This window comes from Apostichopus japonicus, chromosome 19, assembly GCF_037975245.1.
Source record: "Apostichopus japonicus isolate 1M-3 chromosome 19, ASM3797524v1, whole genome shotgun sequence".
NCBI classification, from domain to species: domain Eukaryota; kingdom Metazoa; phylum Echinodermata; class Holothuroidea; order Aspidochirotida; family Stichopodidae; genus Apostichopus; species Apostichopus japonicus.
The window spans coordinates 11,625,790-11,647,364 of NC_092579.1; the positions used below are offsets into that span (position 1 = coordinate 11,625,790).

Here is a 21,575-nt window from a genome sequence, read left to right on the forward strand (position 1 = left end):
ATGTCCTTTTTAGTAATGATGATTAATACTGACAATTTAGCTAGTTTTAGGCAACTTTAACTGGTATTGAAAGATTAAAGATGGAAAAGTCGTCTGTGAACGTGACAATCAGTGATTATTCAATATAATGGGTAAAATCATGACTGATAATGAATATTTATTTACCTCATGCATGATTAACTTTTTGAATAGCGTTCTCATTTTCATTTCCATATTTGCTTTTGATTCATTAATAGTTGATATGATATTTATTATAAGCAATCATGGAACCTTCTTGTTTTGACACAGGGAATTCTTTATCCAGTTTCGCATCACAGAATGCTATGCAAAACTGTCAAATTGCTAAAGAAGTGTGAGGATGTATAGTAGTTTTGTATGCAGGGACCATAGTATTGTATAAGAGATAAAATGCAGGCACTTTGAAACTGTTACACAAAAGTTGCACATTAAATTATTCCCTGGTACAATTTTTCACCTTTAAATGATTTAGATTGATCTGTTAATATTCTATTTTGATCATTTCTTATCAAGTCTGGTACGTAGACAGGAGAAAACTAGATAAGCTCTTGTTCCAGATTTTGTTGGTGAAGCATTTTACACCCATAGCACGTACTCTCATTATTTACAGGAAGTTCTCTCCATAAATAATTTGAATAGTGAATTTGCTTATTAGGATTCAACTGATTAAAAAAAAATATCCTTTTTTTCACCTGCAACAAAATGAGTTATATGAGTCGGAAGAAATGGAGGACCATAAAATAAATGTTGAATTGCTTTAATAGTATCCTACATTATGTAAAACACCTAGCAGCTTGTCAAAATATTAGTGACAACTTGGGCTGTTGTAGTTTCTAATCCCTTCTATCCCTTTGAAGTGTTTCTGTAGTTAAATACTTGCTGTTATAGGTAACAACAAGAATATATACTTGTTTTTTTGTGTAGCTTTGCTTGTTCCATTTCCATTTTTGCTTCAATTTTCAAATTCAGGCTTTTGTGATCTATTACTTTAGACCTCTCCTAAAAGTTACTGCCAAATTTGGCTTTCCTTAGATTTCTTTGTTCAAAACTAAGAGATAATTACTGCACAAGTACCAAAACATGCTTTTACTACATCTACCCATAACTCGATCCCCCCCCCCCAGTGACCCTCCTGCTCTCACCTTTAGTTTACTTAGTTCAGAGAAATTAATAAGGTGGGATAGAAGAGTGATTAATTGTTTTGTTTGAAGGATTCAAGGATCTTTCTTTTTTTAATTTTTCATATTTCTATTCTTTCTTCTATTTTAATGTTTTCATATTTCTATTTTTTTAATTTTATTTCTAAGACCATATTATTATTATTTCTGATAACCATGATTTTTCACCCCCTCCCTGTGGGCTGATGTCTAGAATCACATTCCAAGAATACTGAGCTTAATCCTAAAAAATACCTTCATTTTCCATTCAGTTATTTAGAAGACATTTCATTTTTAAATATGTCATTGTTAAATCAACATTGCTTAATTCCATCAATTCTGTCAGAATGCTTTTACCCCCATCATTCCCTCCCCCTCCCCATATTTTTGTCCTTTTTCTCCAATCTTTTTGTAGTAGCATGTATACCTACATTTCATGAATGCTTGAATAATCAAATTTACTACTTTTAAATAAATACAAAACAAGATATCACTAGTCACCAATTCATACTTTTTGATTGACCTAAAAAATTACTTTGTTATTTTATTTTCAATTGTTAACTTGAAAGCTTTTAGCCGTACAGTCGTGCAGGGAATGTGTTTACCTATGTAATGAACTCCTGCTGATGTCCCTTGTAGCTTGTCACAGAGTGTGGTGTGATGCCCACTAATTGTAAACAAGTAGACTTCATCAAGTATTAGATTTATCACTCAGCATGTTGTTACAATTTGTTGCATTTTAATTTTTAAGTAACCACAGATTTTTAAAGCTTTGGTAAGTCTGTTCTTTAACCAAGCTTACCTATAGCATGTTAACAGTGGATGTAGAAATTAGCATAGCATAGTTTGCATATCAGAATCATTAAAGGTGAAGTTGTTATAATCGTTGTCATCAAGACCAACCTCAAATGAAGATGGACGGAATCTGCAGTGTTTCTTTACCTGTTATATTGCAGTCATGATATGAAAAAACTACTAGATCTTTATGTCTACAAATATTATGTTTCTGTATATATGCTACAGAGAGTATGTAAATTTGAATTTGAGTAAATCTTTCTTGGGGTAAATGAAATAAGGTATGAAATTGTAATCACTTTAAATATATTAGTTTGAAAGATAGCTCTATACGGTAGCTTTACCACATTACAGAATCTAGCAAGCCTATAATAGATAACATAGTGACTGTAGTGAAGTGAACTTGTATGTAGTGGCTTTATTGCATATTTTGTATGCAAATTTGTGTTATGAATATGCATGCGACACTAAACTATATGTTACAAGATTTGTTCATGTTGTACCTATAGGATTAAGATGCTCTATGAAGGGCAAACCAGGTTTCACCTTTTGAATTCATTTTCAGAAAGATCCCTTTCTTTTGACATGGACTCACAGTAACCATAGCAACATTATTTTTTATTCTATCAGGCATAACCGCGCCACCTGCACCACCCATGGCACCAGCCCCACCCCCAGTACCTGGCTCCAAATCCAGAAGGAAATTACCCATAGTTCCCGGTGCTCCTCTTCCGATGCTTAACTGGCTTCCGATTCATTCTACTGGCAAGACTGTCTTCAAGGTACGTGGTGATGTTGGCCTGTGTCAAAGGTCGTAGATTATGTTTGGTGGTTCCCTGCTTGTGTATTGTATGTAGCACAAAGCCAGTGGAGCTTGAAACCCCTTTCCTTTTGTATTCGTTCATAATAATGCACTCCTTTCGCTCTCCATTTTGTTTAAAGCTTGGTTGGTGGCTGAAAAGTAGGGACAGGTTAGCAGTGGCATTGTTGACTTTATACCCTTAGCAATACACCTGATTAAAGAAAAGAAACACTTTGTTTCTGAAGCATCCCAGAAGGGCACGTTATTGCAAAATGTCCCCCTTTTCTAGGGACATTACTGAGACAAATAATGGATCCAAACTTTAGCTGATCTTAAGGGAAAGCCTACAGATTTATCATGATGCAGTGAACTCACAAATCAATGAATCCTGGACACTTGAGATTTTGTTTTGTTTCTAGCAGAAAGTGTTGTTTGGTCATCAAGTATTTTAATGCAGGTGTCATTTATCTTGCAAGGGATTTGAGGCTCAAGTCCTGTTCTAGCAAACCAAAAATTTCCTCCTGTTCTCATCAAATTTTAAAATTGTTTCTATCCCAGGAACTTAACGATGAGAAGATATACAAAGAGCTAGACTTCACTGACTTTGAAGAAACTTTCCGGCTAAAGGACTACAAATCGTCAAACAAAATGCAGGAAAAATTCCAAAGACTCCGGGAGAAGCACAGCAAACGGATAAGTTTGGTGGCCACAGACAGAGCCAGAAACCTCAGTAAGTTGAAAGTGTAAAAAAACTAGTAGTCATAGCCATAGGTGTAGGAGGCGGGGGAGGGGGGGCTGGTGGGCTGGGGGAGGGCTGGGGGACTGCAGACTATTATTTCTGTCGTAGTTACGGTTTGCGTCGGGTGATTAAAAGACAAGAATCGTTCACGTTGGTACTTTATTACTGTGCTGTTTAAGTATAGGCAACACTGGTAGAGTACTAGTTCTTAGTATTAAGGTTTTCAATAGTGGTGAGTAGTATCTGGACTTCATATCAAACTTCAAATATATTAAATGATTGAAGAAACTTTTGGATCATTTACTCTCGTATTTCATGAAAGTAAGTACAAGCAGGATTTCAAAGGTGGTGCGATCAAATTCTGAAGTATTCTCCGATTTTATTGTATAAGTAAGAAAGGCACAAAAATTGATGGAAGGACCAGAGTCAAATAAAGGATTTTACATAGGAAGGGGTCGCTCTGGGGTGGATGAAAATGACCTCCCCCAGAAAAGTATCAAAAGTTTTGACATCCAAAGGTGCATTATAGGATATATACTAAGACTATAAATTAGGTCTATATTTAGCTCTAAATGGAAGGGCTGTGCTTATAAATACTCTTGATTATTTTGTGAGGTTGTAAATGGGGGTGGCACACATGTAGCAGTGGTCATATTCTTCCCGGGCAGAATGTAAAATCACATTCCTCGATTGGATCATTTCCCCTAACTGAGGATGGGAGTAGGGGTGGCCATTCCCACCGCCCCCTCCCAACCCCAATCCCCATTTGTGCCTGCCATTGATGAAAGTATATAAGAGATTTTAAGCTACTTTGTAATACTGTTGGAACGGTATTTTAATTTCCAAAATAGTCTCACATATGATTGGAACATGTGTGGCTGGGATTAGTTAATATGAAGTGGCAAGTCGTTGGGTGTTTCATGATTTCTGTTCTCTCAAACTCCTTCTCCACAGTTATTACTCTCAGAAAGATTCCTCTAACTGTCAAAGGGTTAATGGAGCATATCAACCATTGTGACAGAAGAGATATGCCAGAAGAATCTGCCGAACTCCTTCTGAATTTTCTTCCAACGAAACAAGAGTTGAAACTTTTAGCCGAGAACGCCGATCAGTACAAAACCTTGGGTGAAGCTGAACAGTACATGTTCCAGGTATTACACCATTAATTGATTAATTTATGGTTTGATTCCAGTCCTGCTAGTAATCTGTCAATTCAAGTTTCAGATTTTATGTCATTATTCACATATCCCCTTTCTCTGCATAAACCATTCCACTCTTCCATAACAAATCCATCGAGATGTCAGTGACGGTTATCATCCAGCATGTAATTTCTCAATTTTGCATAGGACAATTGTGCTATACTGCCCTCTTTTCTCTGCATAAACCATTCCACTCTTGTGTCACGAATCCGTCGAGATGTCAGTCACAGTTATCATCCAGCATGTAATTTCTCAATGTAGCATAGGACAATTGTGCTATACTGCCCTCTTTTATCTGCCAGGGTTTCTCCTTGCTCCAAAAACCACCAGGTTTTTTATGCCTTTCATTAAGATTTATGAATTATTATGCATAACAAACTTAATCATCATTACATAATGGTAAATATCTTGAATGATTTCTGAGGATGATGTGTCATTTTGTGATTAAATTGTGGATCAAAACACTAACTTTCATGTTGGATAGTGTAAAATCAAAGCATAACACTGTGATAGTAACAAAAGTATGTTGGAATCAGTTTTGAGACAGCAGCTTGCGTACTGTTTTGGTAGAAGTTTCAATACAGTTTGACAAATTAACATCCAGGTGGTGACGAAAACATTTGAAAGCTTTGAAGTTGTTGCAATTCACATTTTACATCTGATAGTTTCTCCAAATTGTTGACAATTTAAGTACTTATCACTCATGTGATGAAAATTCTAGGACAGGATCTTAGTTTGAGTAAAAGGTGTGAAAATTACCAGAAATTTGTCTTAATTTTGTTTGGTTGTCTGGTTACGCAACTGTTAAATACTGTTTATCTATATTTATATGTCATATGACTTTGCATGGATATCATATGACTTGATTCTGATATTCTGTGACTTGCATGTGATATCCTGTGACTTGATGCTGATACCCTGTGACTTGCATGTGATATCCTGTGACTTGATTCTGATATCCTGTGACTTGCATGTGATATCATGTGATTTGATTCTGATACCCTATGACTTGCATGTGATATCCTATGACTTGCATGTGATATGTTGTGACTTGATTCTGATATCATGTGACTTGATTCTGATATCATATGACTTGATTCTGATATCATGTGACTTGATTCTGATATCCTGTGACTTGATTCTGATATCTTGTGACTTGCATGTGATATGTTGTGACTTGATTCTGATATCCTGTGACTTGATTCTGATATCCTGTGACTTGATTCTGATATCCTGTGACTTGATTCTGATATCCTGTGACTTGATTCTGATATCCTGTGACTTGATTCTGATATCCTGTGACTTGATTCTGATATCTTGTGACTTGCATGTGATATCATGTCCTCTGAATTGCTAATCTGATTCTTTCCAGCTTGCTAGACTGGATCGATATGAAGCCAAGTTAAGACTGATGGCGTTTATGGGGATCTACGATGAACTTATTGCTTCTTTAAGACCTGTAAGTCGTCTCAAATTTCTATCTCAGGTTTTTTAAACGATGGTGTTAATCAAATAGCTCCGATAATGAGAGGCGTCCAACAGTGGCGGAGCTAGGGGTATTGGTCAGGAGGGGCGAGAGTGGTCTGTAGGGGCGCTTTCGACACTATGTAAGCGGAGCGCCACCACTGGTTGGCGCGTAGCGTACAGAAAGTTTTTGAGTAAAGATACTCCCTAGATCGCCGGTAATGACCCTTTCCAGGCCTGGCTAATTTGCAGATAAACGAAGAATAATTAGGTGTCATCGCCAAATTACACCAACAAAATGTGACAAATTGTCAATAGGTAGATGAGAGCGCAATAAAAAAGTCAATAATCTAGAATAAGTAAAAGTGGTAAAAAGCTGAAAAGGGCGCGCCAGCAGTCCATTTGAGTCCGTCAGGGGGAGGGGCATCCACCACCCTGACTGTATGGACGCTCCGCCACTGGCGTCCAAGGGATTAAAGTCAGGACATTAATGCAAAAAACTTGATGGGAATTCAACATTTCTGTTGCCGTGGCGAACATGATGAAATTTTTGAGCTGTAAACTTGCTAGCTCCACAGTGCCATCAAAATTGAACCATAGCTTGACATATTTGGGGTTGTTAATATGTCATGACAGCTCGAAGTGATATACCATCTATTCGAATTTGGTCTACTCTGAGGCGATAAAAAAGTTACAATCTTGTGATAATGGAGCATTTTGACCCGAGTATTTTTTGGCTCTCATGCAGTGGTAAGATACTGGTCTTAAGTGTAAAGCATCACAGCATGAAAGCAATCCTGAAAATAGGCCTCCAGATTTATTGGTGCCATGTTTCCAATCCTAGTTTTGTAAATTAATCCTACTTTATCTCAAAGACTGTCAAAGCTCTTACGGTTTTATGTAACTTATGGATTTGCATTTGTGTTTACCCATGTTATTTATGTTACATGACAGCACAGAATCATACAGTGTAATGTTACTAATCATTATAAATTAAATAGTTTTCTGTGGTCGAACTGACAAAATGACAACGTTTAAAAAACCCAACGAGAATGTTTGTTTATCATTATAAATGACTGTACCATTCCTGAAGGTGTTGATCTGTAATTAGACACATTGCATTAGCATCGTCCACAGAGGGTACAAAGAGAAGCATTTGACATTTTTGAGAATCAAGACAGACCTGTTCTCTCCTGATTAAATCAGTTCTGTATTTGTCCCTTCCGTTACTGTAACTTGTCATTCAGCCTCTGAAGAAGATCCAGCTAGGATCGAAACGTCAAGCCAACTTACTTTTACACATTCTCCTACACAGGCTCTCAAGTGGATAAGCAGTTTGCTAACAGTTTTATTTTATTTTAGTTTTGTTTTATGTTAAATTAGTTCTGGTATATTTTACATATTTTGTGCAACATTATTTACACAGTCAGAAATAATTATGAAAGTTTACATTTGAATTCCATTTACGTCATATTTACTTGTTTCTTTGCAGGAAATCATGTACCTCACAATATCCTCCAAGTCGGTGTGCAGTAACAGCAAACTCAAGAAAATTTTTGAGGTACGTTCACCGATTGGTACTCAAATTTCTTTGCAGTTGGGAACTGCATTTAATAGGTTATCGGAAAAAGTGACATCTACAACTTGGAAGTAGGTTTAGGACTGCTGGATGTTGTAATCTGTCAGATCCCAGGAGCAGGTATTGTGCACACTGGTCTTCTCTACCAAACACTCGTATTAAACGATTTTGTGCGAGCTAGGGTTCTTCTTACAAGGGACAGTGTTTGCAATAAGGAAATGTTATGCTTCATAAATGCACACAAGGATGACAGAGGTTTCCAGGACCAGGGGGCCACTTTTAAGGTGAAGATTCTCAGACATTCCTGTGGAACCTGGGGACACTCGACTGTAACCACGGGCCATTTCACATTTTTCTAATTTATCATGTATAGTCCTTCATGTACTTTAAGTATCATATCATCATTTTTACCTCTATTTTTGCTTTGAAAAGTAGTTGTGTTCAAGGGTGGTTTATTGGATGGGTACGGCTCACTGAGTTTTAAAACAAAACTCCTGTCATATTTTATCATTAATCTACGCGGGTTGTTTACCAATAACCTCTCTCACAGGAATCATTCAAAGAATTTCTTTTCATTTTCTGAGATGAAACTTTTAATGGTAATGTGTTCAATTTTAATTATCAAGGTCTTTGATAGTATCAACTTTTTATGACTTTTTGTTTATTTTTTCTCAGCTTATTCTTGCATTTGGGAACTACATGAACAGCAGCCGTAGAGGATCTGCTTACGGATTTAGATTAGACTCCTTGGAAAGGGTGAGCAATACAATACTCAAGTAGCTGTTAGGATACTACAATAAGAAACCATTCAAAATTATGCTTGCAATTTTTCATTTTTTTATATTATTGTAAAACAAGTTGGTATTAATGGAAACATATGTATATATCTTTCTTGAAATATTTTACCAAAAAAAATTCTCAAATTTAGTCATTTAAAAATAATGCTTGGATTTTTTTTTTTAAATTATTGTAAAACAAGTTGATATTAATGGAAGCATATGTATAATACCTGTCTTGAAATATTTATGCCCAAAATTCTCAAATTTAGTCATTCAAAAATTCGACCTACTCTTACTCGAAGTCATGTTTTTTTTTTCTTTTTTCTTTCTTCTTCTCTCAACAGTTGACATTTGTTAAATCCACCAATAGGGATCTGACATTTGTCCACTATTTGGTGGCTACCGTTGCTAGGTGCTATCCTGAATGTAAAGATTGGTACTCCGACCTGAAGATTGACAACGTTCGTACCAGTAAGTAGCCTTCAGTATAAGTCACAGGTATTATGTAGGAGAGCTCACTTCCATGTCTTATAATATGCTAGAGAATAAATGAAAGGCAAGGCCGAAAACTTTTTCCAGTTCCAAGCGAGCTGCGGTCTCTCTGATATTACGAAAAACTTGGCATCAACTTCAGTCCTGGGAGTCCTACAAGCAAGGAACTGTGTACAAAGGCCTTTTTGATTGTGTTATAGCTAGCTGTATTCTCATTTAAAGTGAACTTTCATTATCAAATTGCAGTTCCTGGAATGTTTATGTTTATTAGGAAAGCATGAGTCATTCTCCCTCGCTCTGAATTAATAGTGAGACCGTTGAAGTAATTCAGCTGTCGGGCTGAATTTTTCAAGATTGAAGTTTAGTATTAGAAAGAGAAACTTCTGTCCAGCATCCACCAGACTTCTCTTCTAGTGTATTCCAGAAAATTTAGGCCATGTAAAATCTTTATTCATAATTTCCATAATTACAGCATCATCTTTGTTAACTTGGAATTTTGTTCAATGTCAACAATTGTATGAAAGTAGACTGTGTGTTTACTTTTCCATTCCTTCCTTTTGGCCTACATATCCACCCCCTCCCTATCCATCCCCCTCCCTCCCCCTCCCTATCCATCCCCCTCCCTATCCACCCTCTCCCTCTTCCTATCCATCCCCTTCTGTTGTAGAGCTTATGTAATGCATAAACATCTCTACCTTTTGTACGTTCTAGCATCAATGGATTCTTTGATGATGGATATACAAGGATTACGAAAGGGTCTAGAGTTGGCCAAGAGTGAGAGAGACAGGCAACCGGACAACACAATCATAGGAATATCCTTATATATGACATGTATGACATGTATGAAAAAGGAACCAAGTTGCTTATTTCAATTTTAATATTTGTTTTAATACAGATTTCTTTGATCTACCATTAGCATGTCTGCCAGAGTTTGAGGCATTTCATAATTCAGGATGCTCTTTTAGAAATGCTCGTCCATGCTACTCATGATGGATCCATAAAGTCAAACATTTGTTACAGATTCTTTGCATACTTTTTTGTGCACTGCTGTAAGGATTCTGTGCGATGTACTATAAACTGTTTCTTTAACTGAATTGGTTTCCTTAACATCTCTGCCCTCACGAATTTTCAAGACAAGCTTCCGACACCATCTCAGAAATCGCGGAGGGATTCCGTAAAGCTGAGGAACATTACCACCATGCCTGTAGTCTGTACGGTGAAAATTACAAGACGATAGAACCAGTAGACTTCTTCAAGAAGTTTACAGCATTTTCTACTGAATATCAAGTAAGTTGTAAATATAACCTAGGGACTATTAAATTACAAACATCGCATGTTGTATGATAACATGGCCCTTATTCACTGTGAAGAAAAAAAATATTACAAAATACCTGCATAGGTATTTTCTGCCCCCCTTGCCCAGCCCCTCTCATCTTTTATCTTCAATGTCATAGGTTTTCCTTCCATTTCACCTCCATTACTAATTACCTCCATTACTAATTACCTCCATTATTAATTACCTCCCATTGTTACACAAGTTTATTTCCACAGCCCTTCATCCCATTGTTACACCCCTCACAGCCCTTCATCCCATTGTTACACCCCTCACAGCCCTTCATCCTCTCATCACTCTTTCCTTTCATCTTACATCTCCTTTTAGTGTGTCTGTTTTTGCTCTATTAATTTGTCCAAGTTAGCTGTCTGTCCATCAGTGATTCTTAATTTATTCTTAGTTTGTTTTCTTTACAGTTTCCAAAGGTTAGAAAATACCTCTACTCTCCCTCTTTTTGGAAGAAATCTTGTTTGGCTGATTCATTCCTAACCATCCAATGTAGATTACTGAAAGAGCAAAAGTGAAGGGAAGGGGTCAGAGGGGGGACGGGGGAGGGGTCGGAGGGGCTGGTCCTATCTAAAATAAAGTGATTGTGCATCTCTACATCGACCACGTTATGCAACCATCCATCAATGCATGAATAATAGGCGTGGCTGCATGTTTAGGAGCAGCAACAGCCTTTGAGATCAGGTATTAAATGAGGCCAGCTTCATGAAAAGCGATTACTGCACTCGTTGCAGGAATACAGGACCATCCCTATGTAAATTGACCATGAGGCATAACGATAGTTTCAAAAAGGATACAGGGATTAGTTTGTTGTTTGTGAAGGCATTTAATTTAATCTTTTCGATCCCTGTTACTTTAACAGAAAGCCGAAGCTGACAATGAGAAGAGTAAACTCCAAATGAGACCTACAAGATTGACCAAGGATGGGCCGACTTCACCGAGGAGGGCCAACAAGGACCAGCTGAACTTCTTTGCAGGTTCTTCAACGGACCCGGGTAGACTTCTGGAGGAGGATGATGGCGGCAAAGCTAAACTCACTAACGGTGGTACTCATCAGGTCGGGTCCCAACAACGGGACAGCGACTACACTAAGGGCAGACACGGCCCGACAGAGGTCAACAACGGATTCTTTTCTCTGACCAATCGTAGTCCGCACAAGAGCCCAGTAAACCGAGTGAATGGTGGACCAAAAGTGAAGGTCCAAAATGGCATAAATAGGTAGCAATTTTACCTGGATGGTCTGAAATTGGCAAATCGAATATTGTCGATTGAAGTAGAAATTCTTCCTCCCGAACTGAGAAGACCGGAAGAGCAGCTGGTAGCAAAAAATGGTATTTATGCTCTTTTTTGAGAATAATGTAAAGAATGTTAATGTGTCACCAGGAGCCGGCCCCTGTTCACAAAATGGTGCACTCAGAACATGGTTCTGGGGCCGACTGAATACTCATGAACTGCTGCTGCATGGTGTAGTGTTCCAGAGTAGTTCTAAACCTTGGAGGCAACACTGCAAAACTGACCGAGTTAAGAAACGTGTGGTGGCCAATTGGCTAAGGCGTCGGACTCGTGATCCAAGGATTGCTGGTTCGATTCCTGCCTAGTTCATTACGTTGAGTCCTTGTGTAAGATGCTTTATCTCACATGCCTCTCTCCACCCAGGGATTAAATGGGTACCTGTGAGGTAAATTGTCATTGGGTGCAGTATATAACTGCTGAAGACTGGAGGGATAGTCTCTGGGACAGGTTATCATTGACCAGGGGTAATATAACGTCTGTAAAGGACTTTGAGACTTATCGCTGGTGTAAAGTGCTATATAAATATCAATTATTATTAAGAAAATTACGGTCCAGGGATGGGCTTTGAACTGATGACCAAAGACGAGGTAACCACGTAACAACCATAATACATGGATGGTCCCTTTATTTGAAATCAGTTAGGGACAGTTTTGCCTCTAGTCAGCAGATTGGGAGGAGCATTCTAGTGAAGATCACAAACTGTATAGAATTTATATTTCTTATATATTTATTATTAGTTCTTCCATGTAAGGCTTATACAGTTGTTCTATGTATGTATATATATATATATAATTAATAAGACTGCTTTCGTCTCAGATGTGCTCAGTACTACGTAGGTAATGCATTTGTATGGAAAATCATGTAATAGCTGAAATAAAGATGTTATTTAGAGGTCAAATTGCACACTGATGTTTTATCATATATGAAAATTGCTTTTTTGATGCTATAATTTGAAAATGGATGATTAATCACCAAAATTACTACTAATGGATGATGATGGTATTATGTAAATCCTACTCTACAGTAACATTCCATTCCTGTGGCTACAGAAACATGTCATAGGTTCAATTCATTAATACTAAAAAGTCTTTCATGAAATGATAAACAACAGTAAGGTGCTATTAGAAATACATATATATATATATGAAATAGAGTAGACGAAACAAGTATAAAGTATTCTGTAGAGAAAAGTATTCAGTAGAGAAACGCATTCTGTAGAGAAAAGTATTGAAAATTAAATTAATAGGCTTAATTAATATCATAGAGCAGAACAGGTGAAATAACAAGCAAAATGTATTCTTTCTGTAGAGAAATGTAAATAAATTTACCTCCGATTGAAAATAAATTTATAATCACTGATGATGATATTCTGCCATATTGGGATATACAAAGAAAAACGGTTTTCCCTTTTTTCTGTTAAGAGCTATCTATTGTAAACCTTTCAGAATGATTTGTAACTAAAAATGAAATTTTTTGTAAAGAAATAAACTGGTTTCTATTGAAATGAATTTTTACAGTGCTTCTTTTGCTTCAGCTGTATATTCTTGCCCAATAGTAGTAGTTCCAATTTCGATGTTACATTAATAGCAGCCAGCACATTATCTTGCAGCTCCATGGAAGCTTGGATTCACGATCCATATTTATTTCTCCCTCCGCTATCTATTTGTTTTAACCTACAAAAGAACCTTTAAACCAAAAACAAACTCTGTTGATATGGCAAGTCAGTCAGTCGTGGTTAGCGCTGATGCTCTCTCTCTATAGCAGCTGTGATATAATGAGGGCGATGTATGATCCAAGCACACCAACGGCAACTGCAGTCTTATGAACCATCTCCAAATATCCTAGGAATTAAAAGAAAATAATTCAGTTCAGTTACATACAGATCAGTGGAAAGTAACACATAATGGGTTAACCTTATCTGTATAAGTTACTTTTATTACATACGTCATGTAGACGATCCACATCTTCACACAGATGGTGTACAAGGTTTTATATTTCATCAGAATACCCAGCTCTGGCACACCCATGTTCAATACGTTCGTCTAACCTTGAAGTAGGCTTAAGCCAGGGGATGGGTTTTCGAGTAAGATGATTGGAAATATTTAGTGAGACAGAAGGTTGTATCCCTCTGTACGCTGAATGGTATTAATAGTTGATGCACTCATCCCATCTGTTGCTAAGAGACCAATGCAGGATATAACAAAATGTTATATCGGGAATAGGAAAATGATATGAAAATGGCCAGATGTATACCACTGACCAATATATCCCTGCTTGGAGTAGAACAGTAACACAAAGAAAAAAAGAATCATTCCTCTAATGAACGCCAAATGGGTCACCAAATATGATGATGTTCATATATAGTATTCAAGCCAGAAATGTGACTGGAGAAATGAGTATGTTAAGTGATGTGGATGTTAAGTCCATTAATGGTATCTGCTTATGCAAACTTGATAAATGTCAGGGAATCACAATATGTGATAAGGATGTTGAAGTAACAACTATCAGATGGTTTTGAAAGATGTGTATATGCAGGTAAATTATATATTTGATGTGCATCTTGTTTCTTGCTTGACAGAATACACCCATATCTGCAAACATTCTGTAAACATTATGGACATAGCTGTCAGAACATTGAACCTGGTGATCCATTTGGCGTTCCATAGAATATTGCAACAACATTGCTGCAGTGCAGGCTCACCTAACGATCCTAGGGCACTTGTGTAGTAGCAGCCATCTTCTGCTTGCCATTCCGTTAGTTTGGTTAACCATTCATCTTGGAGAATTTCATCATATCCAGCTATACTACCAAAAAGAACTGCAAAAGTAGAAAAGGATAATCTCTCAAGTCATTTGTCAGTGATTGACAGGAGTGGTATAATGATTTCTCTCATATAGGACCTGTTAAACTGAACTTTATATATCAGTGCCTCAAGAGGCAAAAGAGGCAACTGCCTAGAGGCCCTATAGTAAAGGCTCCAAAGATTAAAGTCTAAGTTGATGATAACGTCGGCTCCTCAGTGGAAATGTCAATGTTTTTCCACTGTTTTATCAATTGTAGTAACTCAACCAAAACATGTTCTTTAATTTCATTTGAACAACAGAGCATCCGTGGAAGATATTCAACACCATTTGTCTTTCAAAATATTGTACTAAACTGTAAACATGTCTCATTGTTTTGAATGTTTCTTCTGAGGAACTAACCTGATGGCCTGTGCGCTAGTCTTTATAGTCCAGTCACTTTAACTGATGTGAACCTCAGCTGTTTAAAGGGTCATTTCTCAAAACTTAGAGTACTAGTAATAGAACAAGGAATGATAGCAGTGTCTTTCAACGTTCTACAAACTACCAAACTGAATTTAGTGACTAAATTTATTCTTTGAGTGATTGTTCTGTTCTGTTTTACGTTTGAACACAGCAGGCTTCTGTAAACTTCCTTTGGGAATACTCATACTTAACTCATACTTACTTAACAGATCCTTTTTTTCTTTTAACTAAGCACAGAATATATTTTCTTTTTCTAAAAATTACTGAACACAACAAAAAGTTTCGCCTACCGTATTCTAAAAATAAATCCTGGTGATCCTCGGGGAACTGAAGGTTGGCTATTGCACATGCGTACTGTATCATTTTCTCGCCCCCAGCAACCGTCATCCGTCGGAGGAATGGCGCCTTGGTAGCACAGTTCATCTGTAGGATTTCACATTAACTGTTAATTTCGTTGCATGATACTTCAAATTAAACTTACATAAATATTTTTCGAAGCAGATTTCATGACAGCAAATGCAATCCATGGGGTGTAACAGAATACTAATGTCATATTAAATATTAAATCAGCATGGGTCTTATATAATATATCATCTTGCCTTTCGACTTTATAAATACGAAGAAAAAAACAACGAAATGATTGATTAGTTTATTCCAAAAATAACTCGATGCTTTATGAATATAAAATGAGAATCTTGAATTCAGAAAGAAATTTGATCAATCCAAAGATTGCTTGGATTCGTCAAGAATATGCAACTTGCTGACTACTTGTCGAGGACAAATATGTCTAATTTTGTTTCGCACAAGCAGAAAATTACTTAATGTCATTTTTAGGCTTTGAAAATATAATTATTTCTAGAAGTTGGAAGTCGATGAGAACAAGACGCTATTACGGAATAGCTTTCTGGAAAAGAGAAGGACCAAAGCGGGTTTTGGTAATATATATATACATATCCCATCCCTTCATCACAACTCAACACAACTTGGTTGTAACGCCCATGACAAGATTGGACTAAATTTTCAGTAAATTTAATACTTAAGATTATACGTATGTGTAAGTAAAAATGAAAATATTGGAATGTCATAAATGCTTTTTAAGGCTTTGATTTAGTAGTACAGTGGTAGTATATAACTAAGGTAACATTTTGATGACCGTATGATATTGCGTATGAAATTGAGTATTATGCAATAGCCTACGTTAAAACCTGTCTAACTAACATTGATGTTAACACATTTTTAAAGAATAACTCAAAATAGGTTAGAATTAATCATCAGCCTAACAGGCTGATTTTCCTCTTTTTTCCTCCTTTTTTATGGAAATGAAGATTGATGATTCCTGTCCGGTTCTCAATCTTTCATCGCCCCATATAAGTATTCACATAGTATAAATAACGATGTAAAACGAAAATTGGGATATTTTGAAAATGTTCGCTTTTGACTTTCTATTGAAATGAAACTAATCAAGCTAATAACTTACATTCGTATGGGATTTTAGAATCGAAAAGCACCGGAAACTTAATAAAAGTCACCTCAAAAAATACAAACTCATAGAGCAATAAACAGTTGCTATGGTTACTTACTCGTAACGCTGCGATGACGTAAAACAGTTTATGTGTACCACTGTAACCTTTAAATCCAGGTTGTCTGATCATGTGATCTACGCATTCCTCTGAGAGACGACATTTTCCAACTCTGTTGAGAATGGCAATTGATATATTATTATGCAGTGAATGAGTATGGAACGCCAAAAGGGCCATATGTGATGGTTAGACTTCACGATGATAATATAAAAGTACGCGATGATAACCTAAATGTACACGATAATTACGTATAGCCTATACACTTTGGTCCTTTTGGCCATGTGCCTTTTAACAATAAGTCACTGTGATATCTTACCGAGGGGCTGAGACTTCTGATAAACATTTATTAGACATGACTTCACTGATGAATTCCGTGTAACGAGGGTCGACGTGGAATCGATCACATTCCGATCCTAACGTCAAGCGTTTCTTTGGAAGCTCGAAATTCCAAAAATCCACTTGAAATATTCCATCGGAGAGGCGTATATCTGCCAAGAAAAGAGAATTTGAAAACTATTAAGTAAGCGAGATATTTATCTTATATTAACAACTTATTTTTGCAAGTGAGCTTCACGTACCTCACCCCAGATGCTTGGCGATTTGCTGCTATAGGTCAGGACAATGCGATTTATTTTATTGCCTGAACTGGCACTTAATGCATTATTCTGATTGCCTTGACAGTGTATGCCTGTTAAAGGCCCTGTTTTCGGCGGAACCCTTCGCTCTCGGGAAACACGCCATGACACCAATGGGGGTTCGTGGCCCACAGGAGGACAAAGGTGGGTCTATAACACCAGTACACTCAGTCCTATAGACCTATATTAATAATCCCTGGTGGTTTAAAATCAAAACCTCTTCAATGATAAAGACAAATTGACGTAGCATATAGCTCATTATTGATAAAGAAAAACAATGAATATACTCACGTGACAGCTCGCTATCAGCTAAAGTTGCATATACGTTTTTTCTGGTCATCTCCACCTCCTTGAGTGATTCCTTTAAGATTGTCTTTAGTATATTACCCCTCTGTGTAAATGGTATCTTCAACGTCAGTAGAATGTGTTTTAACTTTCCTGCAGTCCATTTTATGTGAAAATGGATGGTTAGACATTAGTCATTAAGTGATATACATACAAAAATTGATTGTCAAGACTCTAGAATGCATGGAGATTGTGCATGGCGGTGAATTGAAATAGCATTCACTCGAAGGCAAGCATAACATTCAATATACTTTAGAAAGCTGGCAATCATTAATAGTGACGTCATGAGGAACGGGGCCGTGGAGTGGTACCATAGGCACATTTGGGTGCGGGTCTCTCGCAACCGACTAAGAACACTACCCAATGAAGACACACGCACGTTTTGCCTTGCAGTGTTCGTTAAAAACTAGAGAGATAATTCATATAGTTCGGTAGCCTATAGTTTTCGATATGTCAGTGAAGCCCATGTTGGGCTCCTGCTGAAATATTCCGCACAGCGCCATCGAAAGTAGCACAATATCACGGGTTTTGACTAAATTGAATGTATTGAATTATTCTCAATATTACTCAAATATTTTGTTACAAATTTCACATTGGTTTGATGTTAGAATTATACCTTCTCCGCGGATGACTCCTATGAAAATGGTTATCAAATAAATTATAAATTAAAAAATGGAGGAAGAAAATTTAATGAGTACTTACTCGGTAGACCTATAGATTTCATACTGGAGCTATCTACTTCATACCAATTCTCTTTTCAAGGGAATTTTTAAAATATGGCACCGAGATACATCGCATGATTAATTTATGAATTTACTTAGCTTGATTAAAATCTAAGTGAAGGGTCTTGCCAAAACGTAATCTAAAAATTGTTCAATTCATTTATTAGTAATAACTTTGTTGCGAAGCAATGTAGGTTCGTGTACAGCGTTGACCGGAGCACAGTGTTTTGTCATTTCTTGTTATCATTCTTCATTTATCATGATTCAGATATATAAAACCCATAAATAAAATTAGGTCGATAAAAGTTGAATCGGTGATACTTTGGAGTTCAGACAGTGCCATTTATCTCCAATCATTTGTTTGAAAAATAAGTTAATAGGAAATATTTGAAAACTTTAACAGTGTGGACATTAATCAGTGTGATATCTAAAATTCTATGTTTACTGTAACATATCTGTTATGTAATTCTCTAAACTTATTTAAAGATCTTTCTATATGGCACTCAGTATATATATACTCATACTTATTAATAAAACAGAGAGACGGAATCTTACAAAATGAAATCCGAAAATCATATCACAGCGATGGAGCAAAAACATGGCGGTGCTCATCTCGTCTGGAATTTGTTTCTAAATCGTGACCACAGGTGGTTCAGGTTGCGTCTACAGAAGTACTACATTATACGTTCTTTAAGTTATAACCGTTGTGTGTGTGTGTCTGTTCGTGTGTGACTGGATGGGAGATTGGATTAACCATAATTTGTTCCTTTCATATGATTATACTCCTAAAAGTGATAAAAGAAATTACTGAATGAACGATGGCCTAAGCAAGTTGGTCTCATGGCGTATATCTAATACTCCTGCACATCGTGCATGTTAATTAGTGTTTAAACGAATAAGTCAACAACACGATAACATTTGTACGCGATAGGCCAAGGAAGTTATTTTATAAAATGTGACAGGTTCTTAGTGGCGGATCCAGATTTAGACAGTAGAGGTGCGATAAAAACAATTACTACCGAAAGAAAAAAAAAACATCAGTTTCAATGTAAGACGTGTCACAAAAAAAAAACATCTTGCTATGGTCAATGTTATATTGTAAAGCCCCAATAATTGATGGGATGGGCCCCTCATCCTCCCCCCCCCACCTGGATCCACCCCTGCACGTGATATAAATGCAATGCGCCAAACGTTTATAACAGGGATACATGTTCTAATACATTACTACCGAGTACTATATATACTTCTGAACGATAAGCCTACAGAGTTGACATCAGCAAGAACAGAAAATCTACTCACCTGCTGTAACGCTTAATCCCACCATAGAATTGATGTCAGATGCATTGGGATTGCTGGTCATGCAGGTCAAGCTCTTTTTCAACGTCTCTAGAGTCAAACGAAGGCGTTTCAAAGCAGTCACGTGAGAAGACAAACGTTTGACGTTACTTTTCTGTGGAACGGTTTCTTTAAAGCTCCACCATAGAAGGATGATAGAAATGATTACCGTTACAAGTATCACAAAGAGACACAATTTGTAAACTTGACATCGAAATGGGAACATTTTGGCTTTTCTGTTCTGTTTAGCAAAAAATCAGTCAAATTTGTTTTATGCCTCAGTTTTTCGTTTTGTAAATTTCCTTTCAATATGTACCATTATCAGTTGCGTTGGTAAACAACCCCGCTGTGCCCTCAATTTAATATTCATCCAGCTTACTGTATAATTTCGATAACATCTTAAATTCATACTTTTGCCGTCCTATAAGCAGTGGGATGCATATATCAACTTTGTTTACATCGGTTTTAATAACCAGGAAGCGCGAGTGTTAATTATACTCATACATAAAGAAATTCTGATGCTATAGTTTCATAAACATATTCCTTGTATGCGCATAATCATGCAAGAAAATATCCGACAGAAAATAGCATGTAGGGAAAGGCTCTGTAGGGTTTCTAATGGGAAAAATAGACTTTACACACGGAGACCTATAGGTACGTTTCAATATAGCCTAATCCGCTTTCCATGCCATTTCCCTTTGAAATAGTTTAAAAGGCAGTTGAAACATGTTTTTGGTTTAAACCATTAAACAGTAATAACAAAACGGTCTTTGTGCTAGAGCCTAAGCCTACTAGTAAATGGTAATTTCTAATAATAAAACCAAAGCAGTGTTTTCAACGATCTATAAAACATTAAAAAAAAATCAATTTTGATCGGGGTGAATGACTGGGATACCGGGCTTGCTTACCGCGAAAAATATCATGCAGTGACTTATATACGCAACATATACACCAACATATCTGAGACACGGACAATGTCATAGTGTAGCATGTGGTTATCATGGACCTAATTGGACCCTAAGTTATAAGTAGGGCCTACAATTCGCAAGTTCTTACCCGCCCCCATCCATTTGTTTTTTAAATTGTTCTTCACAGGGACCGTATTTCCGATTTGAAAACAAGTTATTTTAGACCTCGCTGCCGTAAAAGTTGAATACATGCATCTGCATAAATATACCGTGATTTGAGTTACTATAAATCTCTCCCCTCGGTGACATACTAAGACACATACAAATAAGAAAACCGAAAGAGTACAGATTTTGGCCTACCCCTTGTTGTTAATACAACAGTGACGTAGCCAGGGGGTGAGCAATGGGAGCGATCGCCCCCCCCCCTCCCCTTTGACATACCCGAAAAATAAAATTTAAGTAAAAGCAGGAAATATCATAAAAAGCCTTCTTTTCAGGTTGAAGAAAGCTGTAAGAGACCCTTCTCAATCTTCCCCTGAAAGTTCGTCTGATACGTAGGCCCCTAATACAATACTCTTATTATTGTTTATTTCCTGCAACGTGGGAGGCATTTTGGGCAAACATTTTCTTTGTACATCATGTCGCTCCGTTATCTGTAATAATGCTCCCTTTGTGAGAAGTGCCCCCTTTAAAATTCTGCTGCCCCACCTTCTTTCAAATTTCTGGCTACGTCCCTGGATATAACCTTGTAGTGATGGCTGGACCATCTAGTATATGTCCAATGATTCTAATAGGGTAAAAGTAAAGTGGCCTGGCCTATCATGCATGGCATTCCAAACTTGATTACAAAATAAAATGGCCTATTGTAGATTTTGTACTGTAGACAATGAGTAGTTTTAATATAAGGAAACCCTTAGTGCTACCGAGCACTGACTTACGGAACATAGCAATGAATTCCTCGAAAATCGTGCTTCAGATCATGTTTGGCTATTCCTCCCAGTTTGACACAATTATTACGTACTTTTAGTGACGATACCAAAACATCACTTCAAACGTCGACAACTTTTGGGCAGCTATTGTTCTGTAAGTGAAGGTTGTTTATGAATCATAATCGTATTAATCAATTC

General features: G+C 36.9%; 2 protein-coding genes across 8 annotated transcripts in view; one reads left to right on the forward strand and one right to left on the reverse strand.

The window, feature by feature from the left end:
* LOC139959620 (formin-like protein 2) overlaps positions 1–13,097 on the forward strand; it is a 49,585-nt gene extending 36,488 nt beyond the window's left edge. For 2 of the 7 annotated variants that reach the window (XM_071957374.1, XM_071957378.1), the window contains exons 14-23: positions 2,601–2,752; positions 3,331–3,502; positions 4,466–4,662; positions 6,083–6,169; positions 7,667–7,735; positions 8,429–8,509; positions 8,877–9,003; positions 9,736–9,836; positions 10,147–10,311; positions 11,226–13,096. In XM_071957374.1, coding sequence (XP_071813475.1) covers positions 2,601–2,752; positions 3,331–3,502; positions 4,466–4,662; positions 6,083–6,169; positions 7,667–7,735; positions 8,429–8,509; positions 8,877–9,003; positions 9,736–9,836; positions 10,147–10,311; positions 11,226–11,585 — 1,511 coding nt within the window. In that variant the 3' untranslated portion in view covers positions 11,586–13,096. Of the gene's footprint in view, positions 1–2,600; positions 2,753–3,330; positions 3,503–4,465; positions 4,663–6,082; positions 6,170–7,666; positions 7,736–8,428; positions 8,510–8,876; positions 9,004–9,735; positions 9,837–10,146; positions 10,312–11,225 lie in introns of all 7 variants that reach the window. The other 5 variants (XM_071957379.1, XM_071957381.1, XM_071957376.1 and 2 more) reach the window with 4 other exon arrangements.
* Positions 13,098–13,374: 277 nt separating this feature from the next.
* LOC139959626 (UPF0764 protein C16orf89 homolog) lies at positions 13,375–21,545 on the reverse strand. The gene is made up of 7 exons (XM_071957406.1): positions 19,505–21,545; positions 17,430–17,576; positions 16,820–16,991; positions 16,504–16,615; positions 15,214–15,346; positions 14,358–14,474; positions 13,375–13,497 (listed from the first exon to the last, which is right to left on the reverse strand). Exons 1-7 carry the CDS (start codon positions 19,764–19,766, stop codon positions 13,412–13,414), a joined length of 1,029 nt encoding a protein of 342 aa, XP_071813507.1. The 5' UTR covers positions 19,767–21,545; the 3' UTR covers positions 13,375–13,411.
* Between the last annotated feature and the right edge of the window lie 30 nt (positions 21,546–21,575).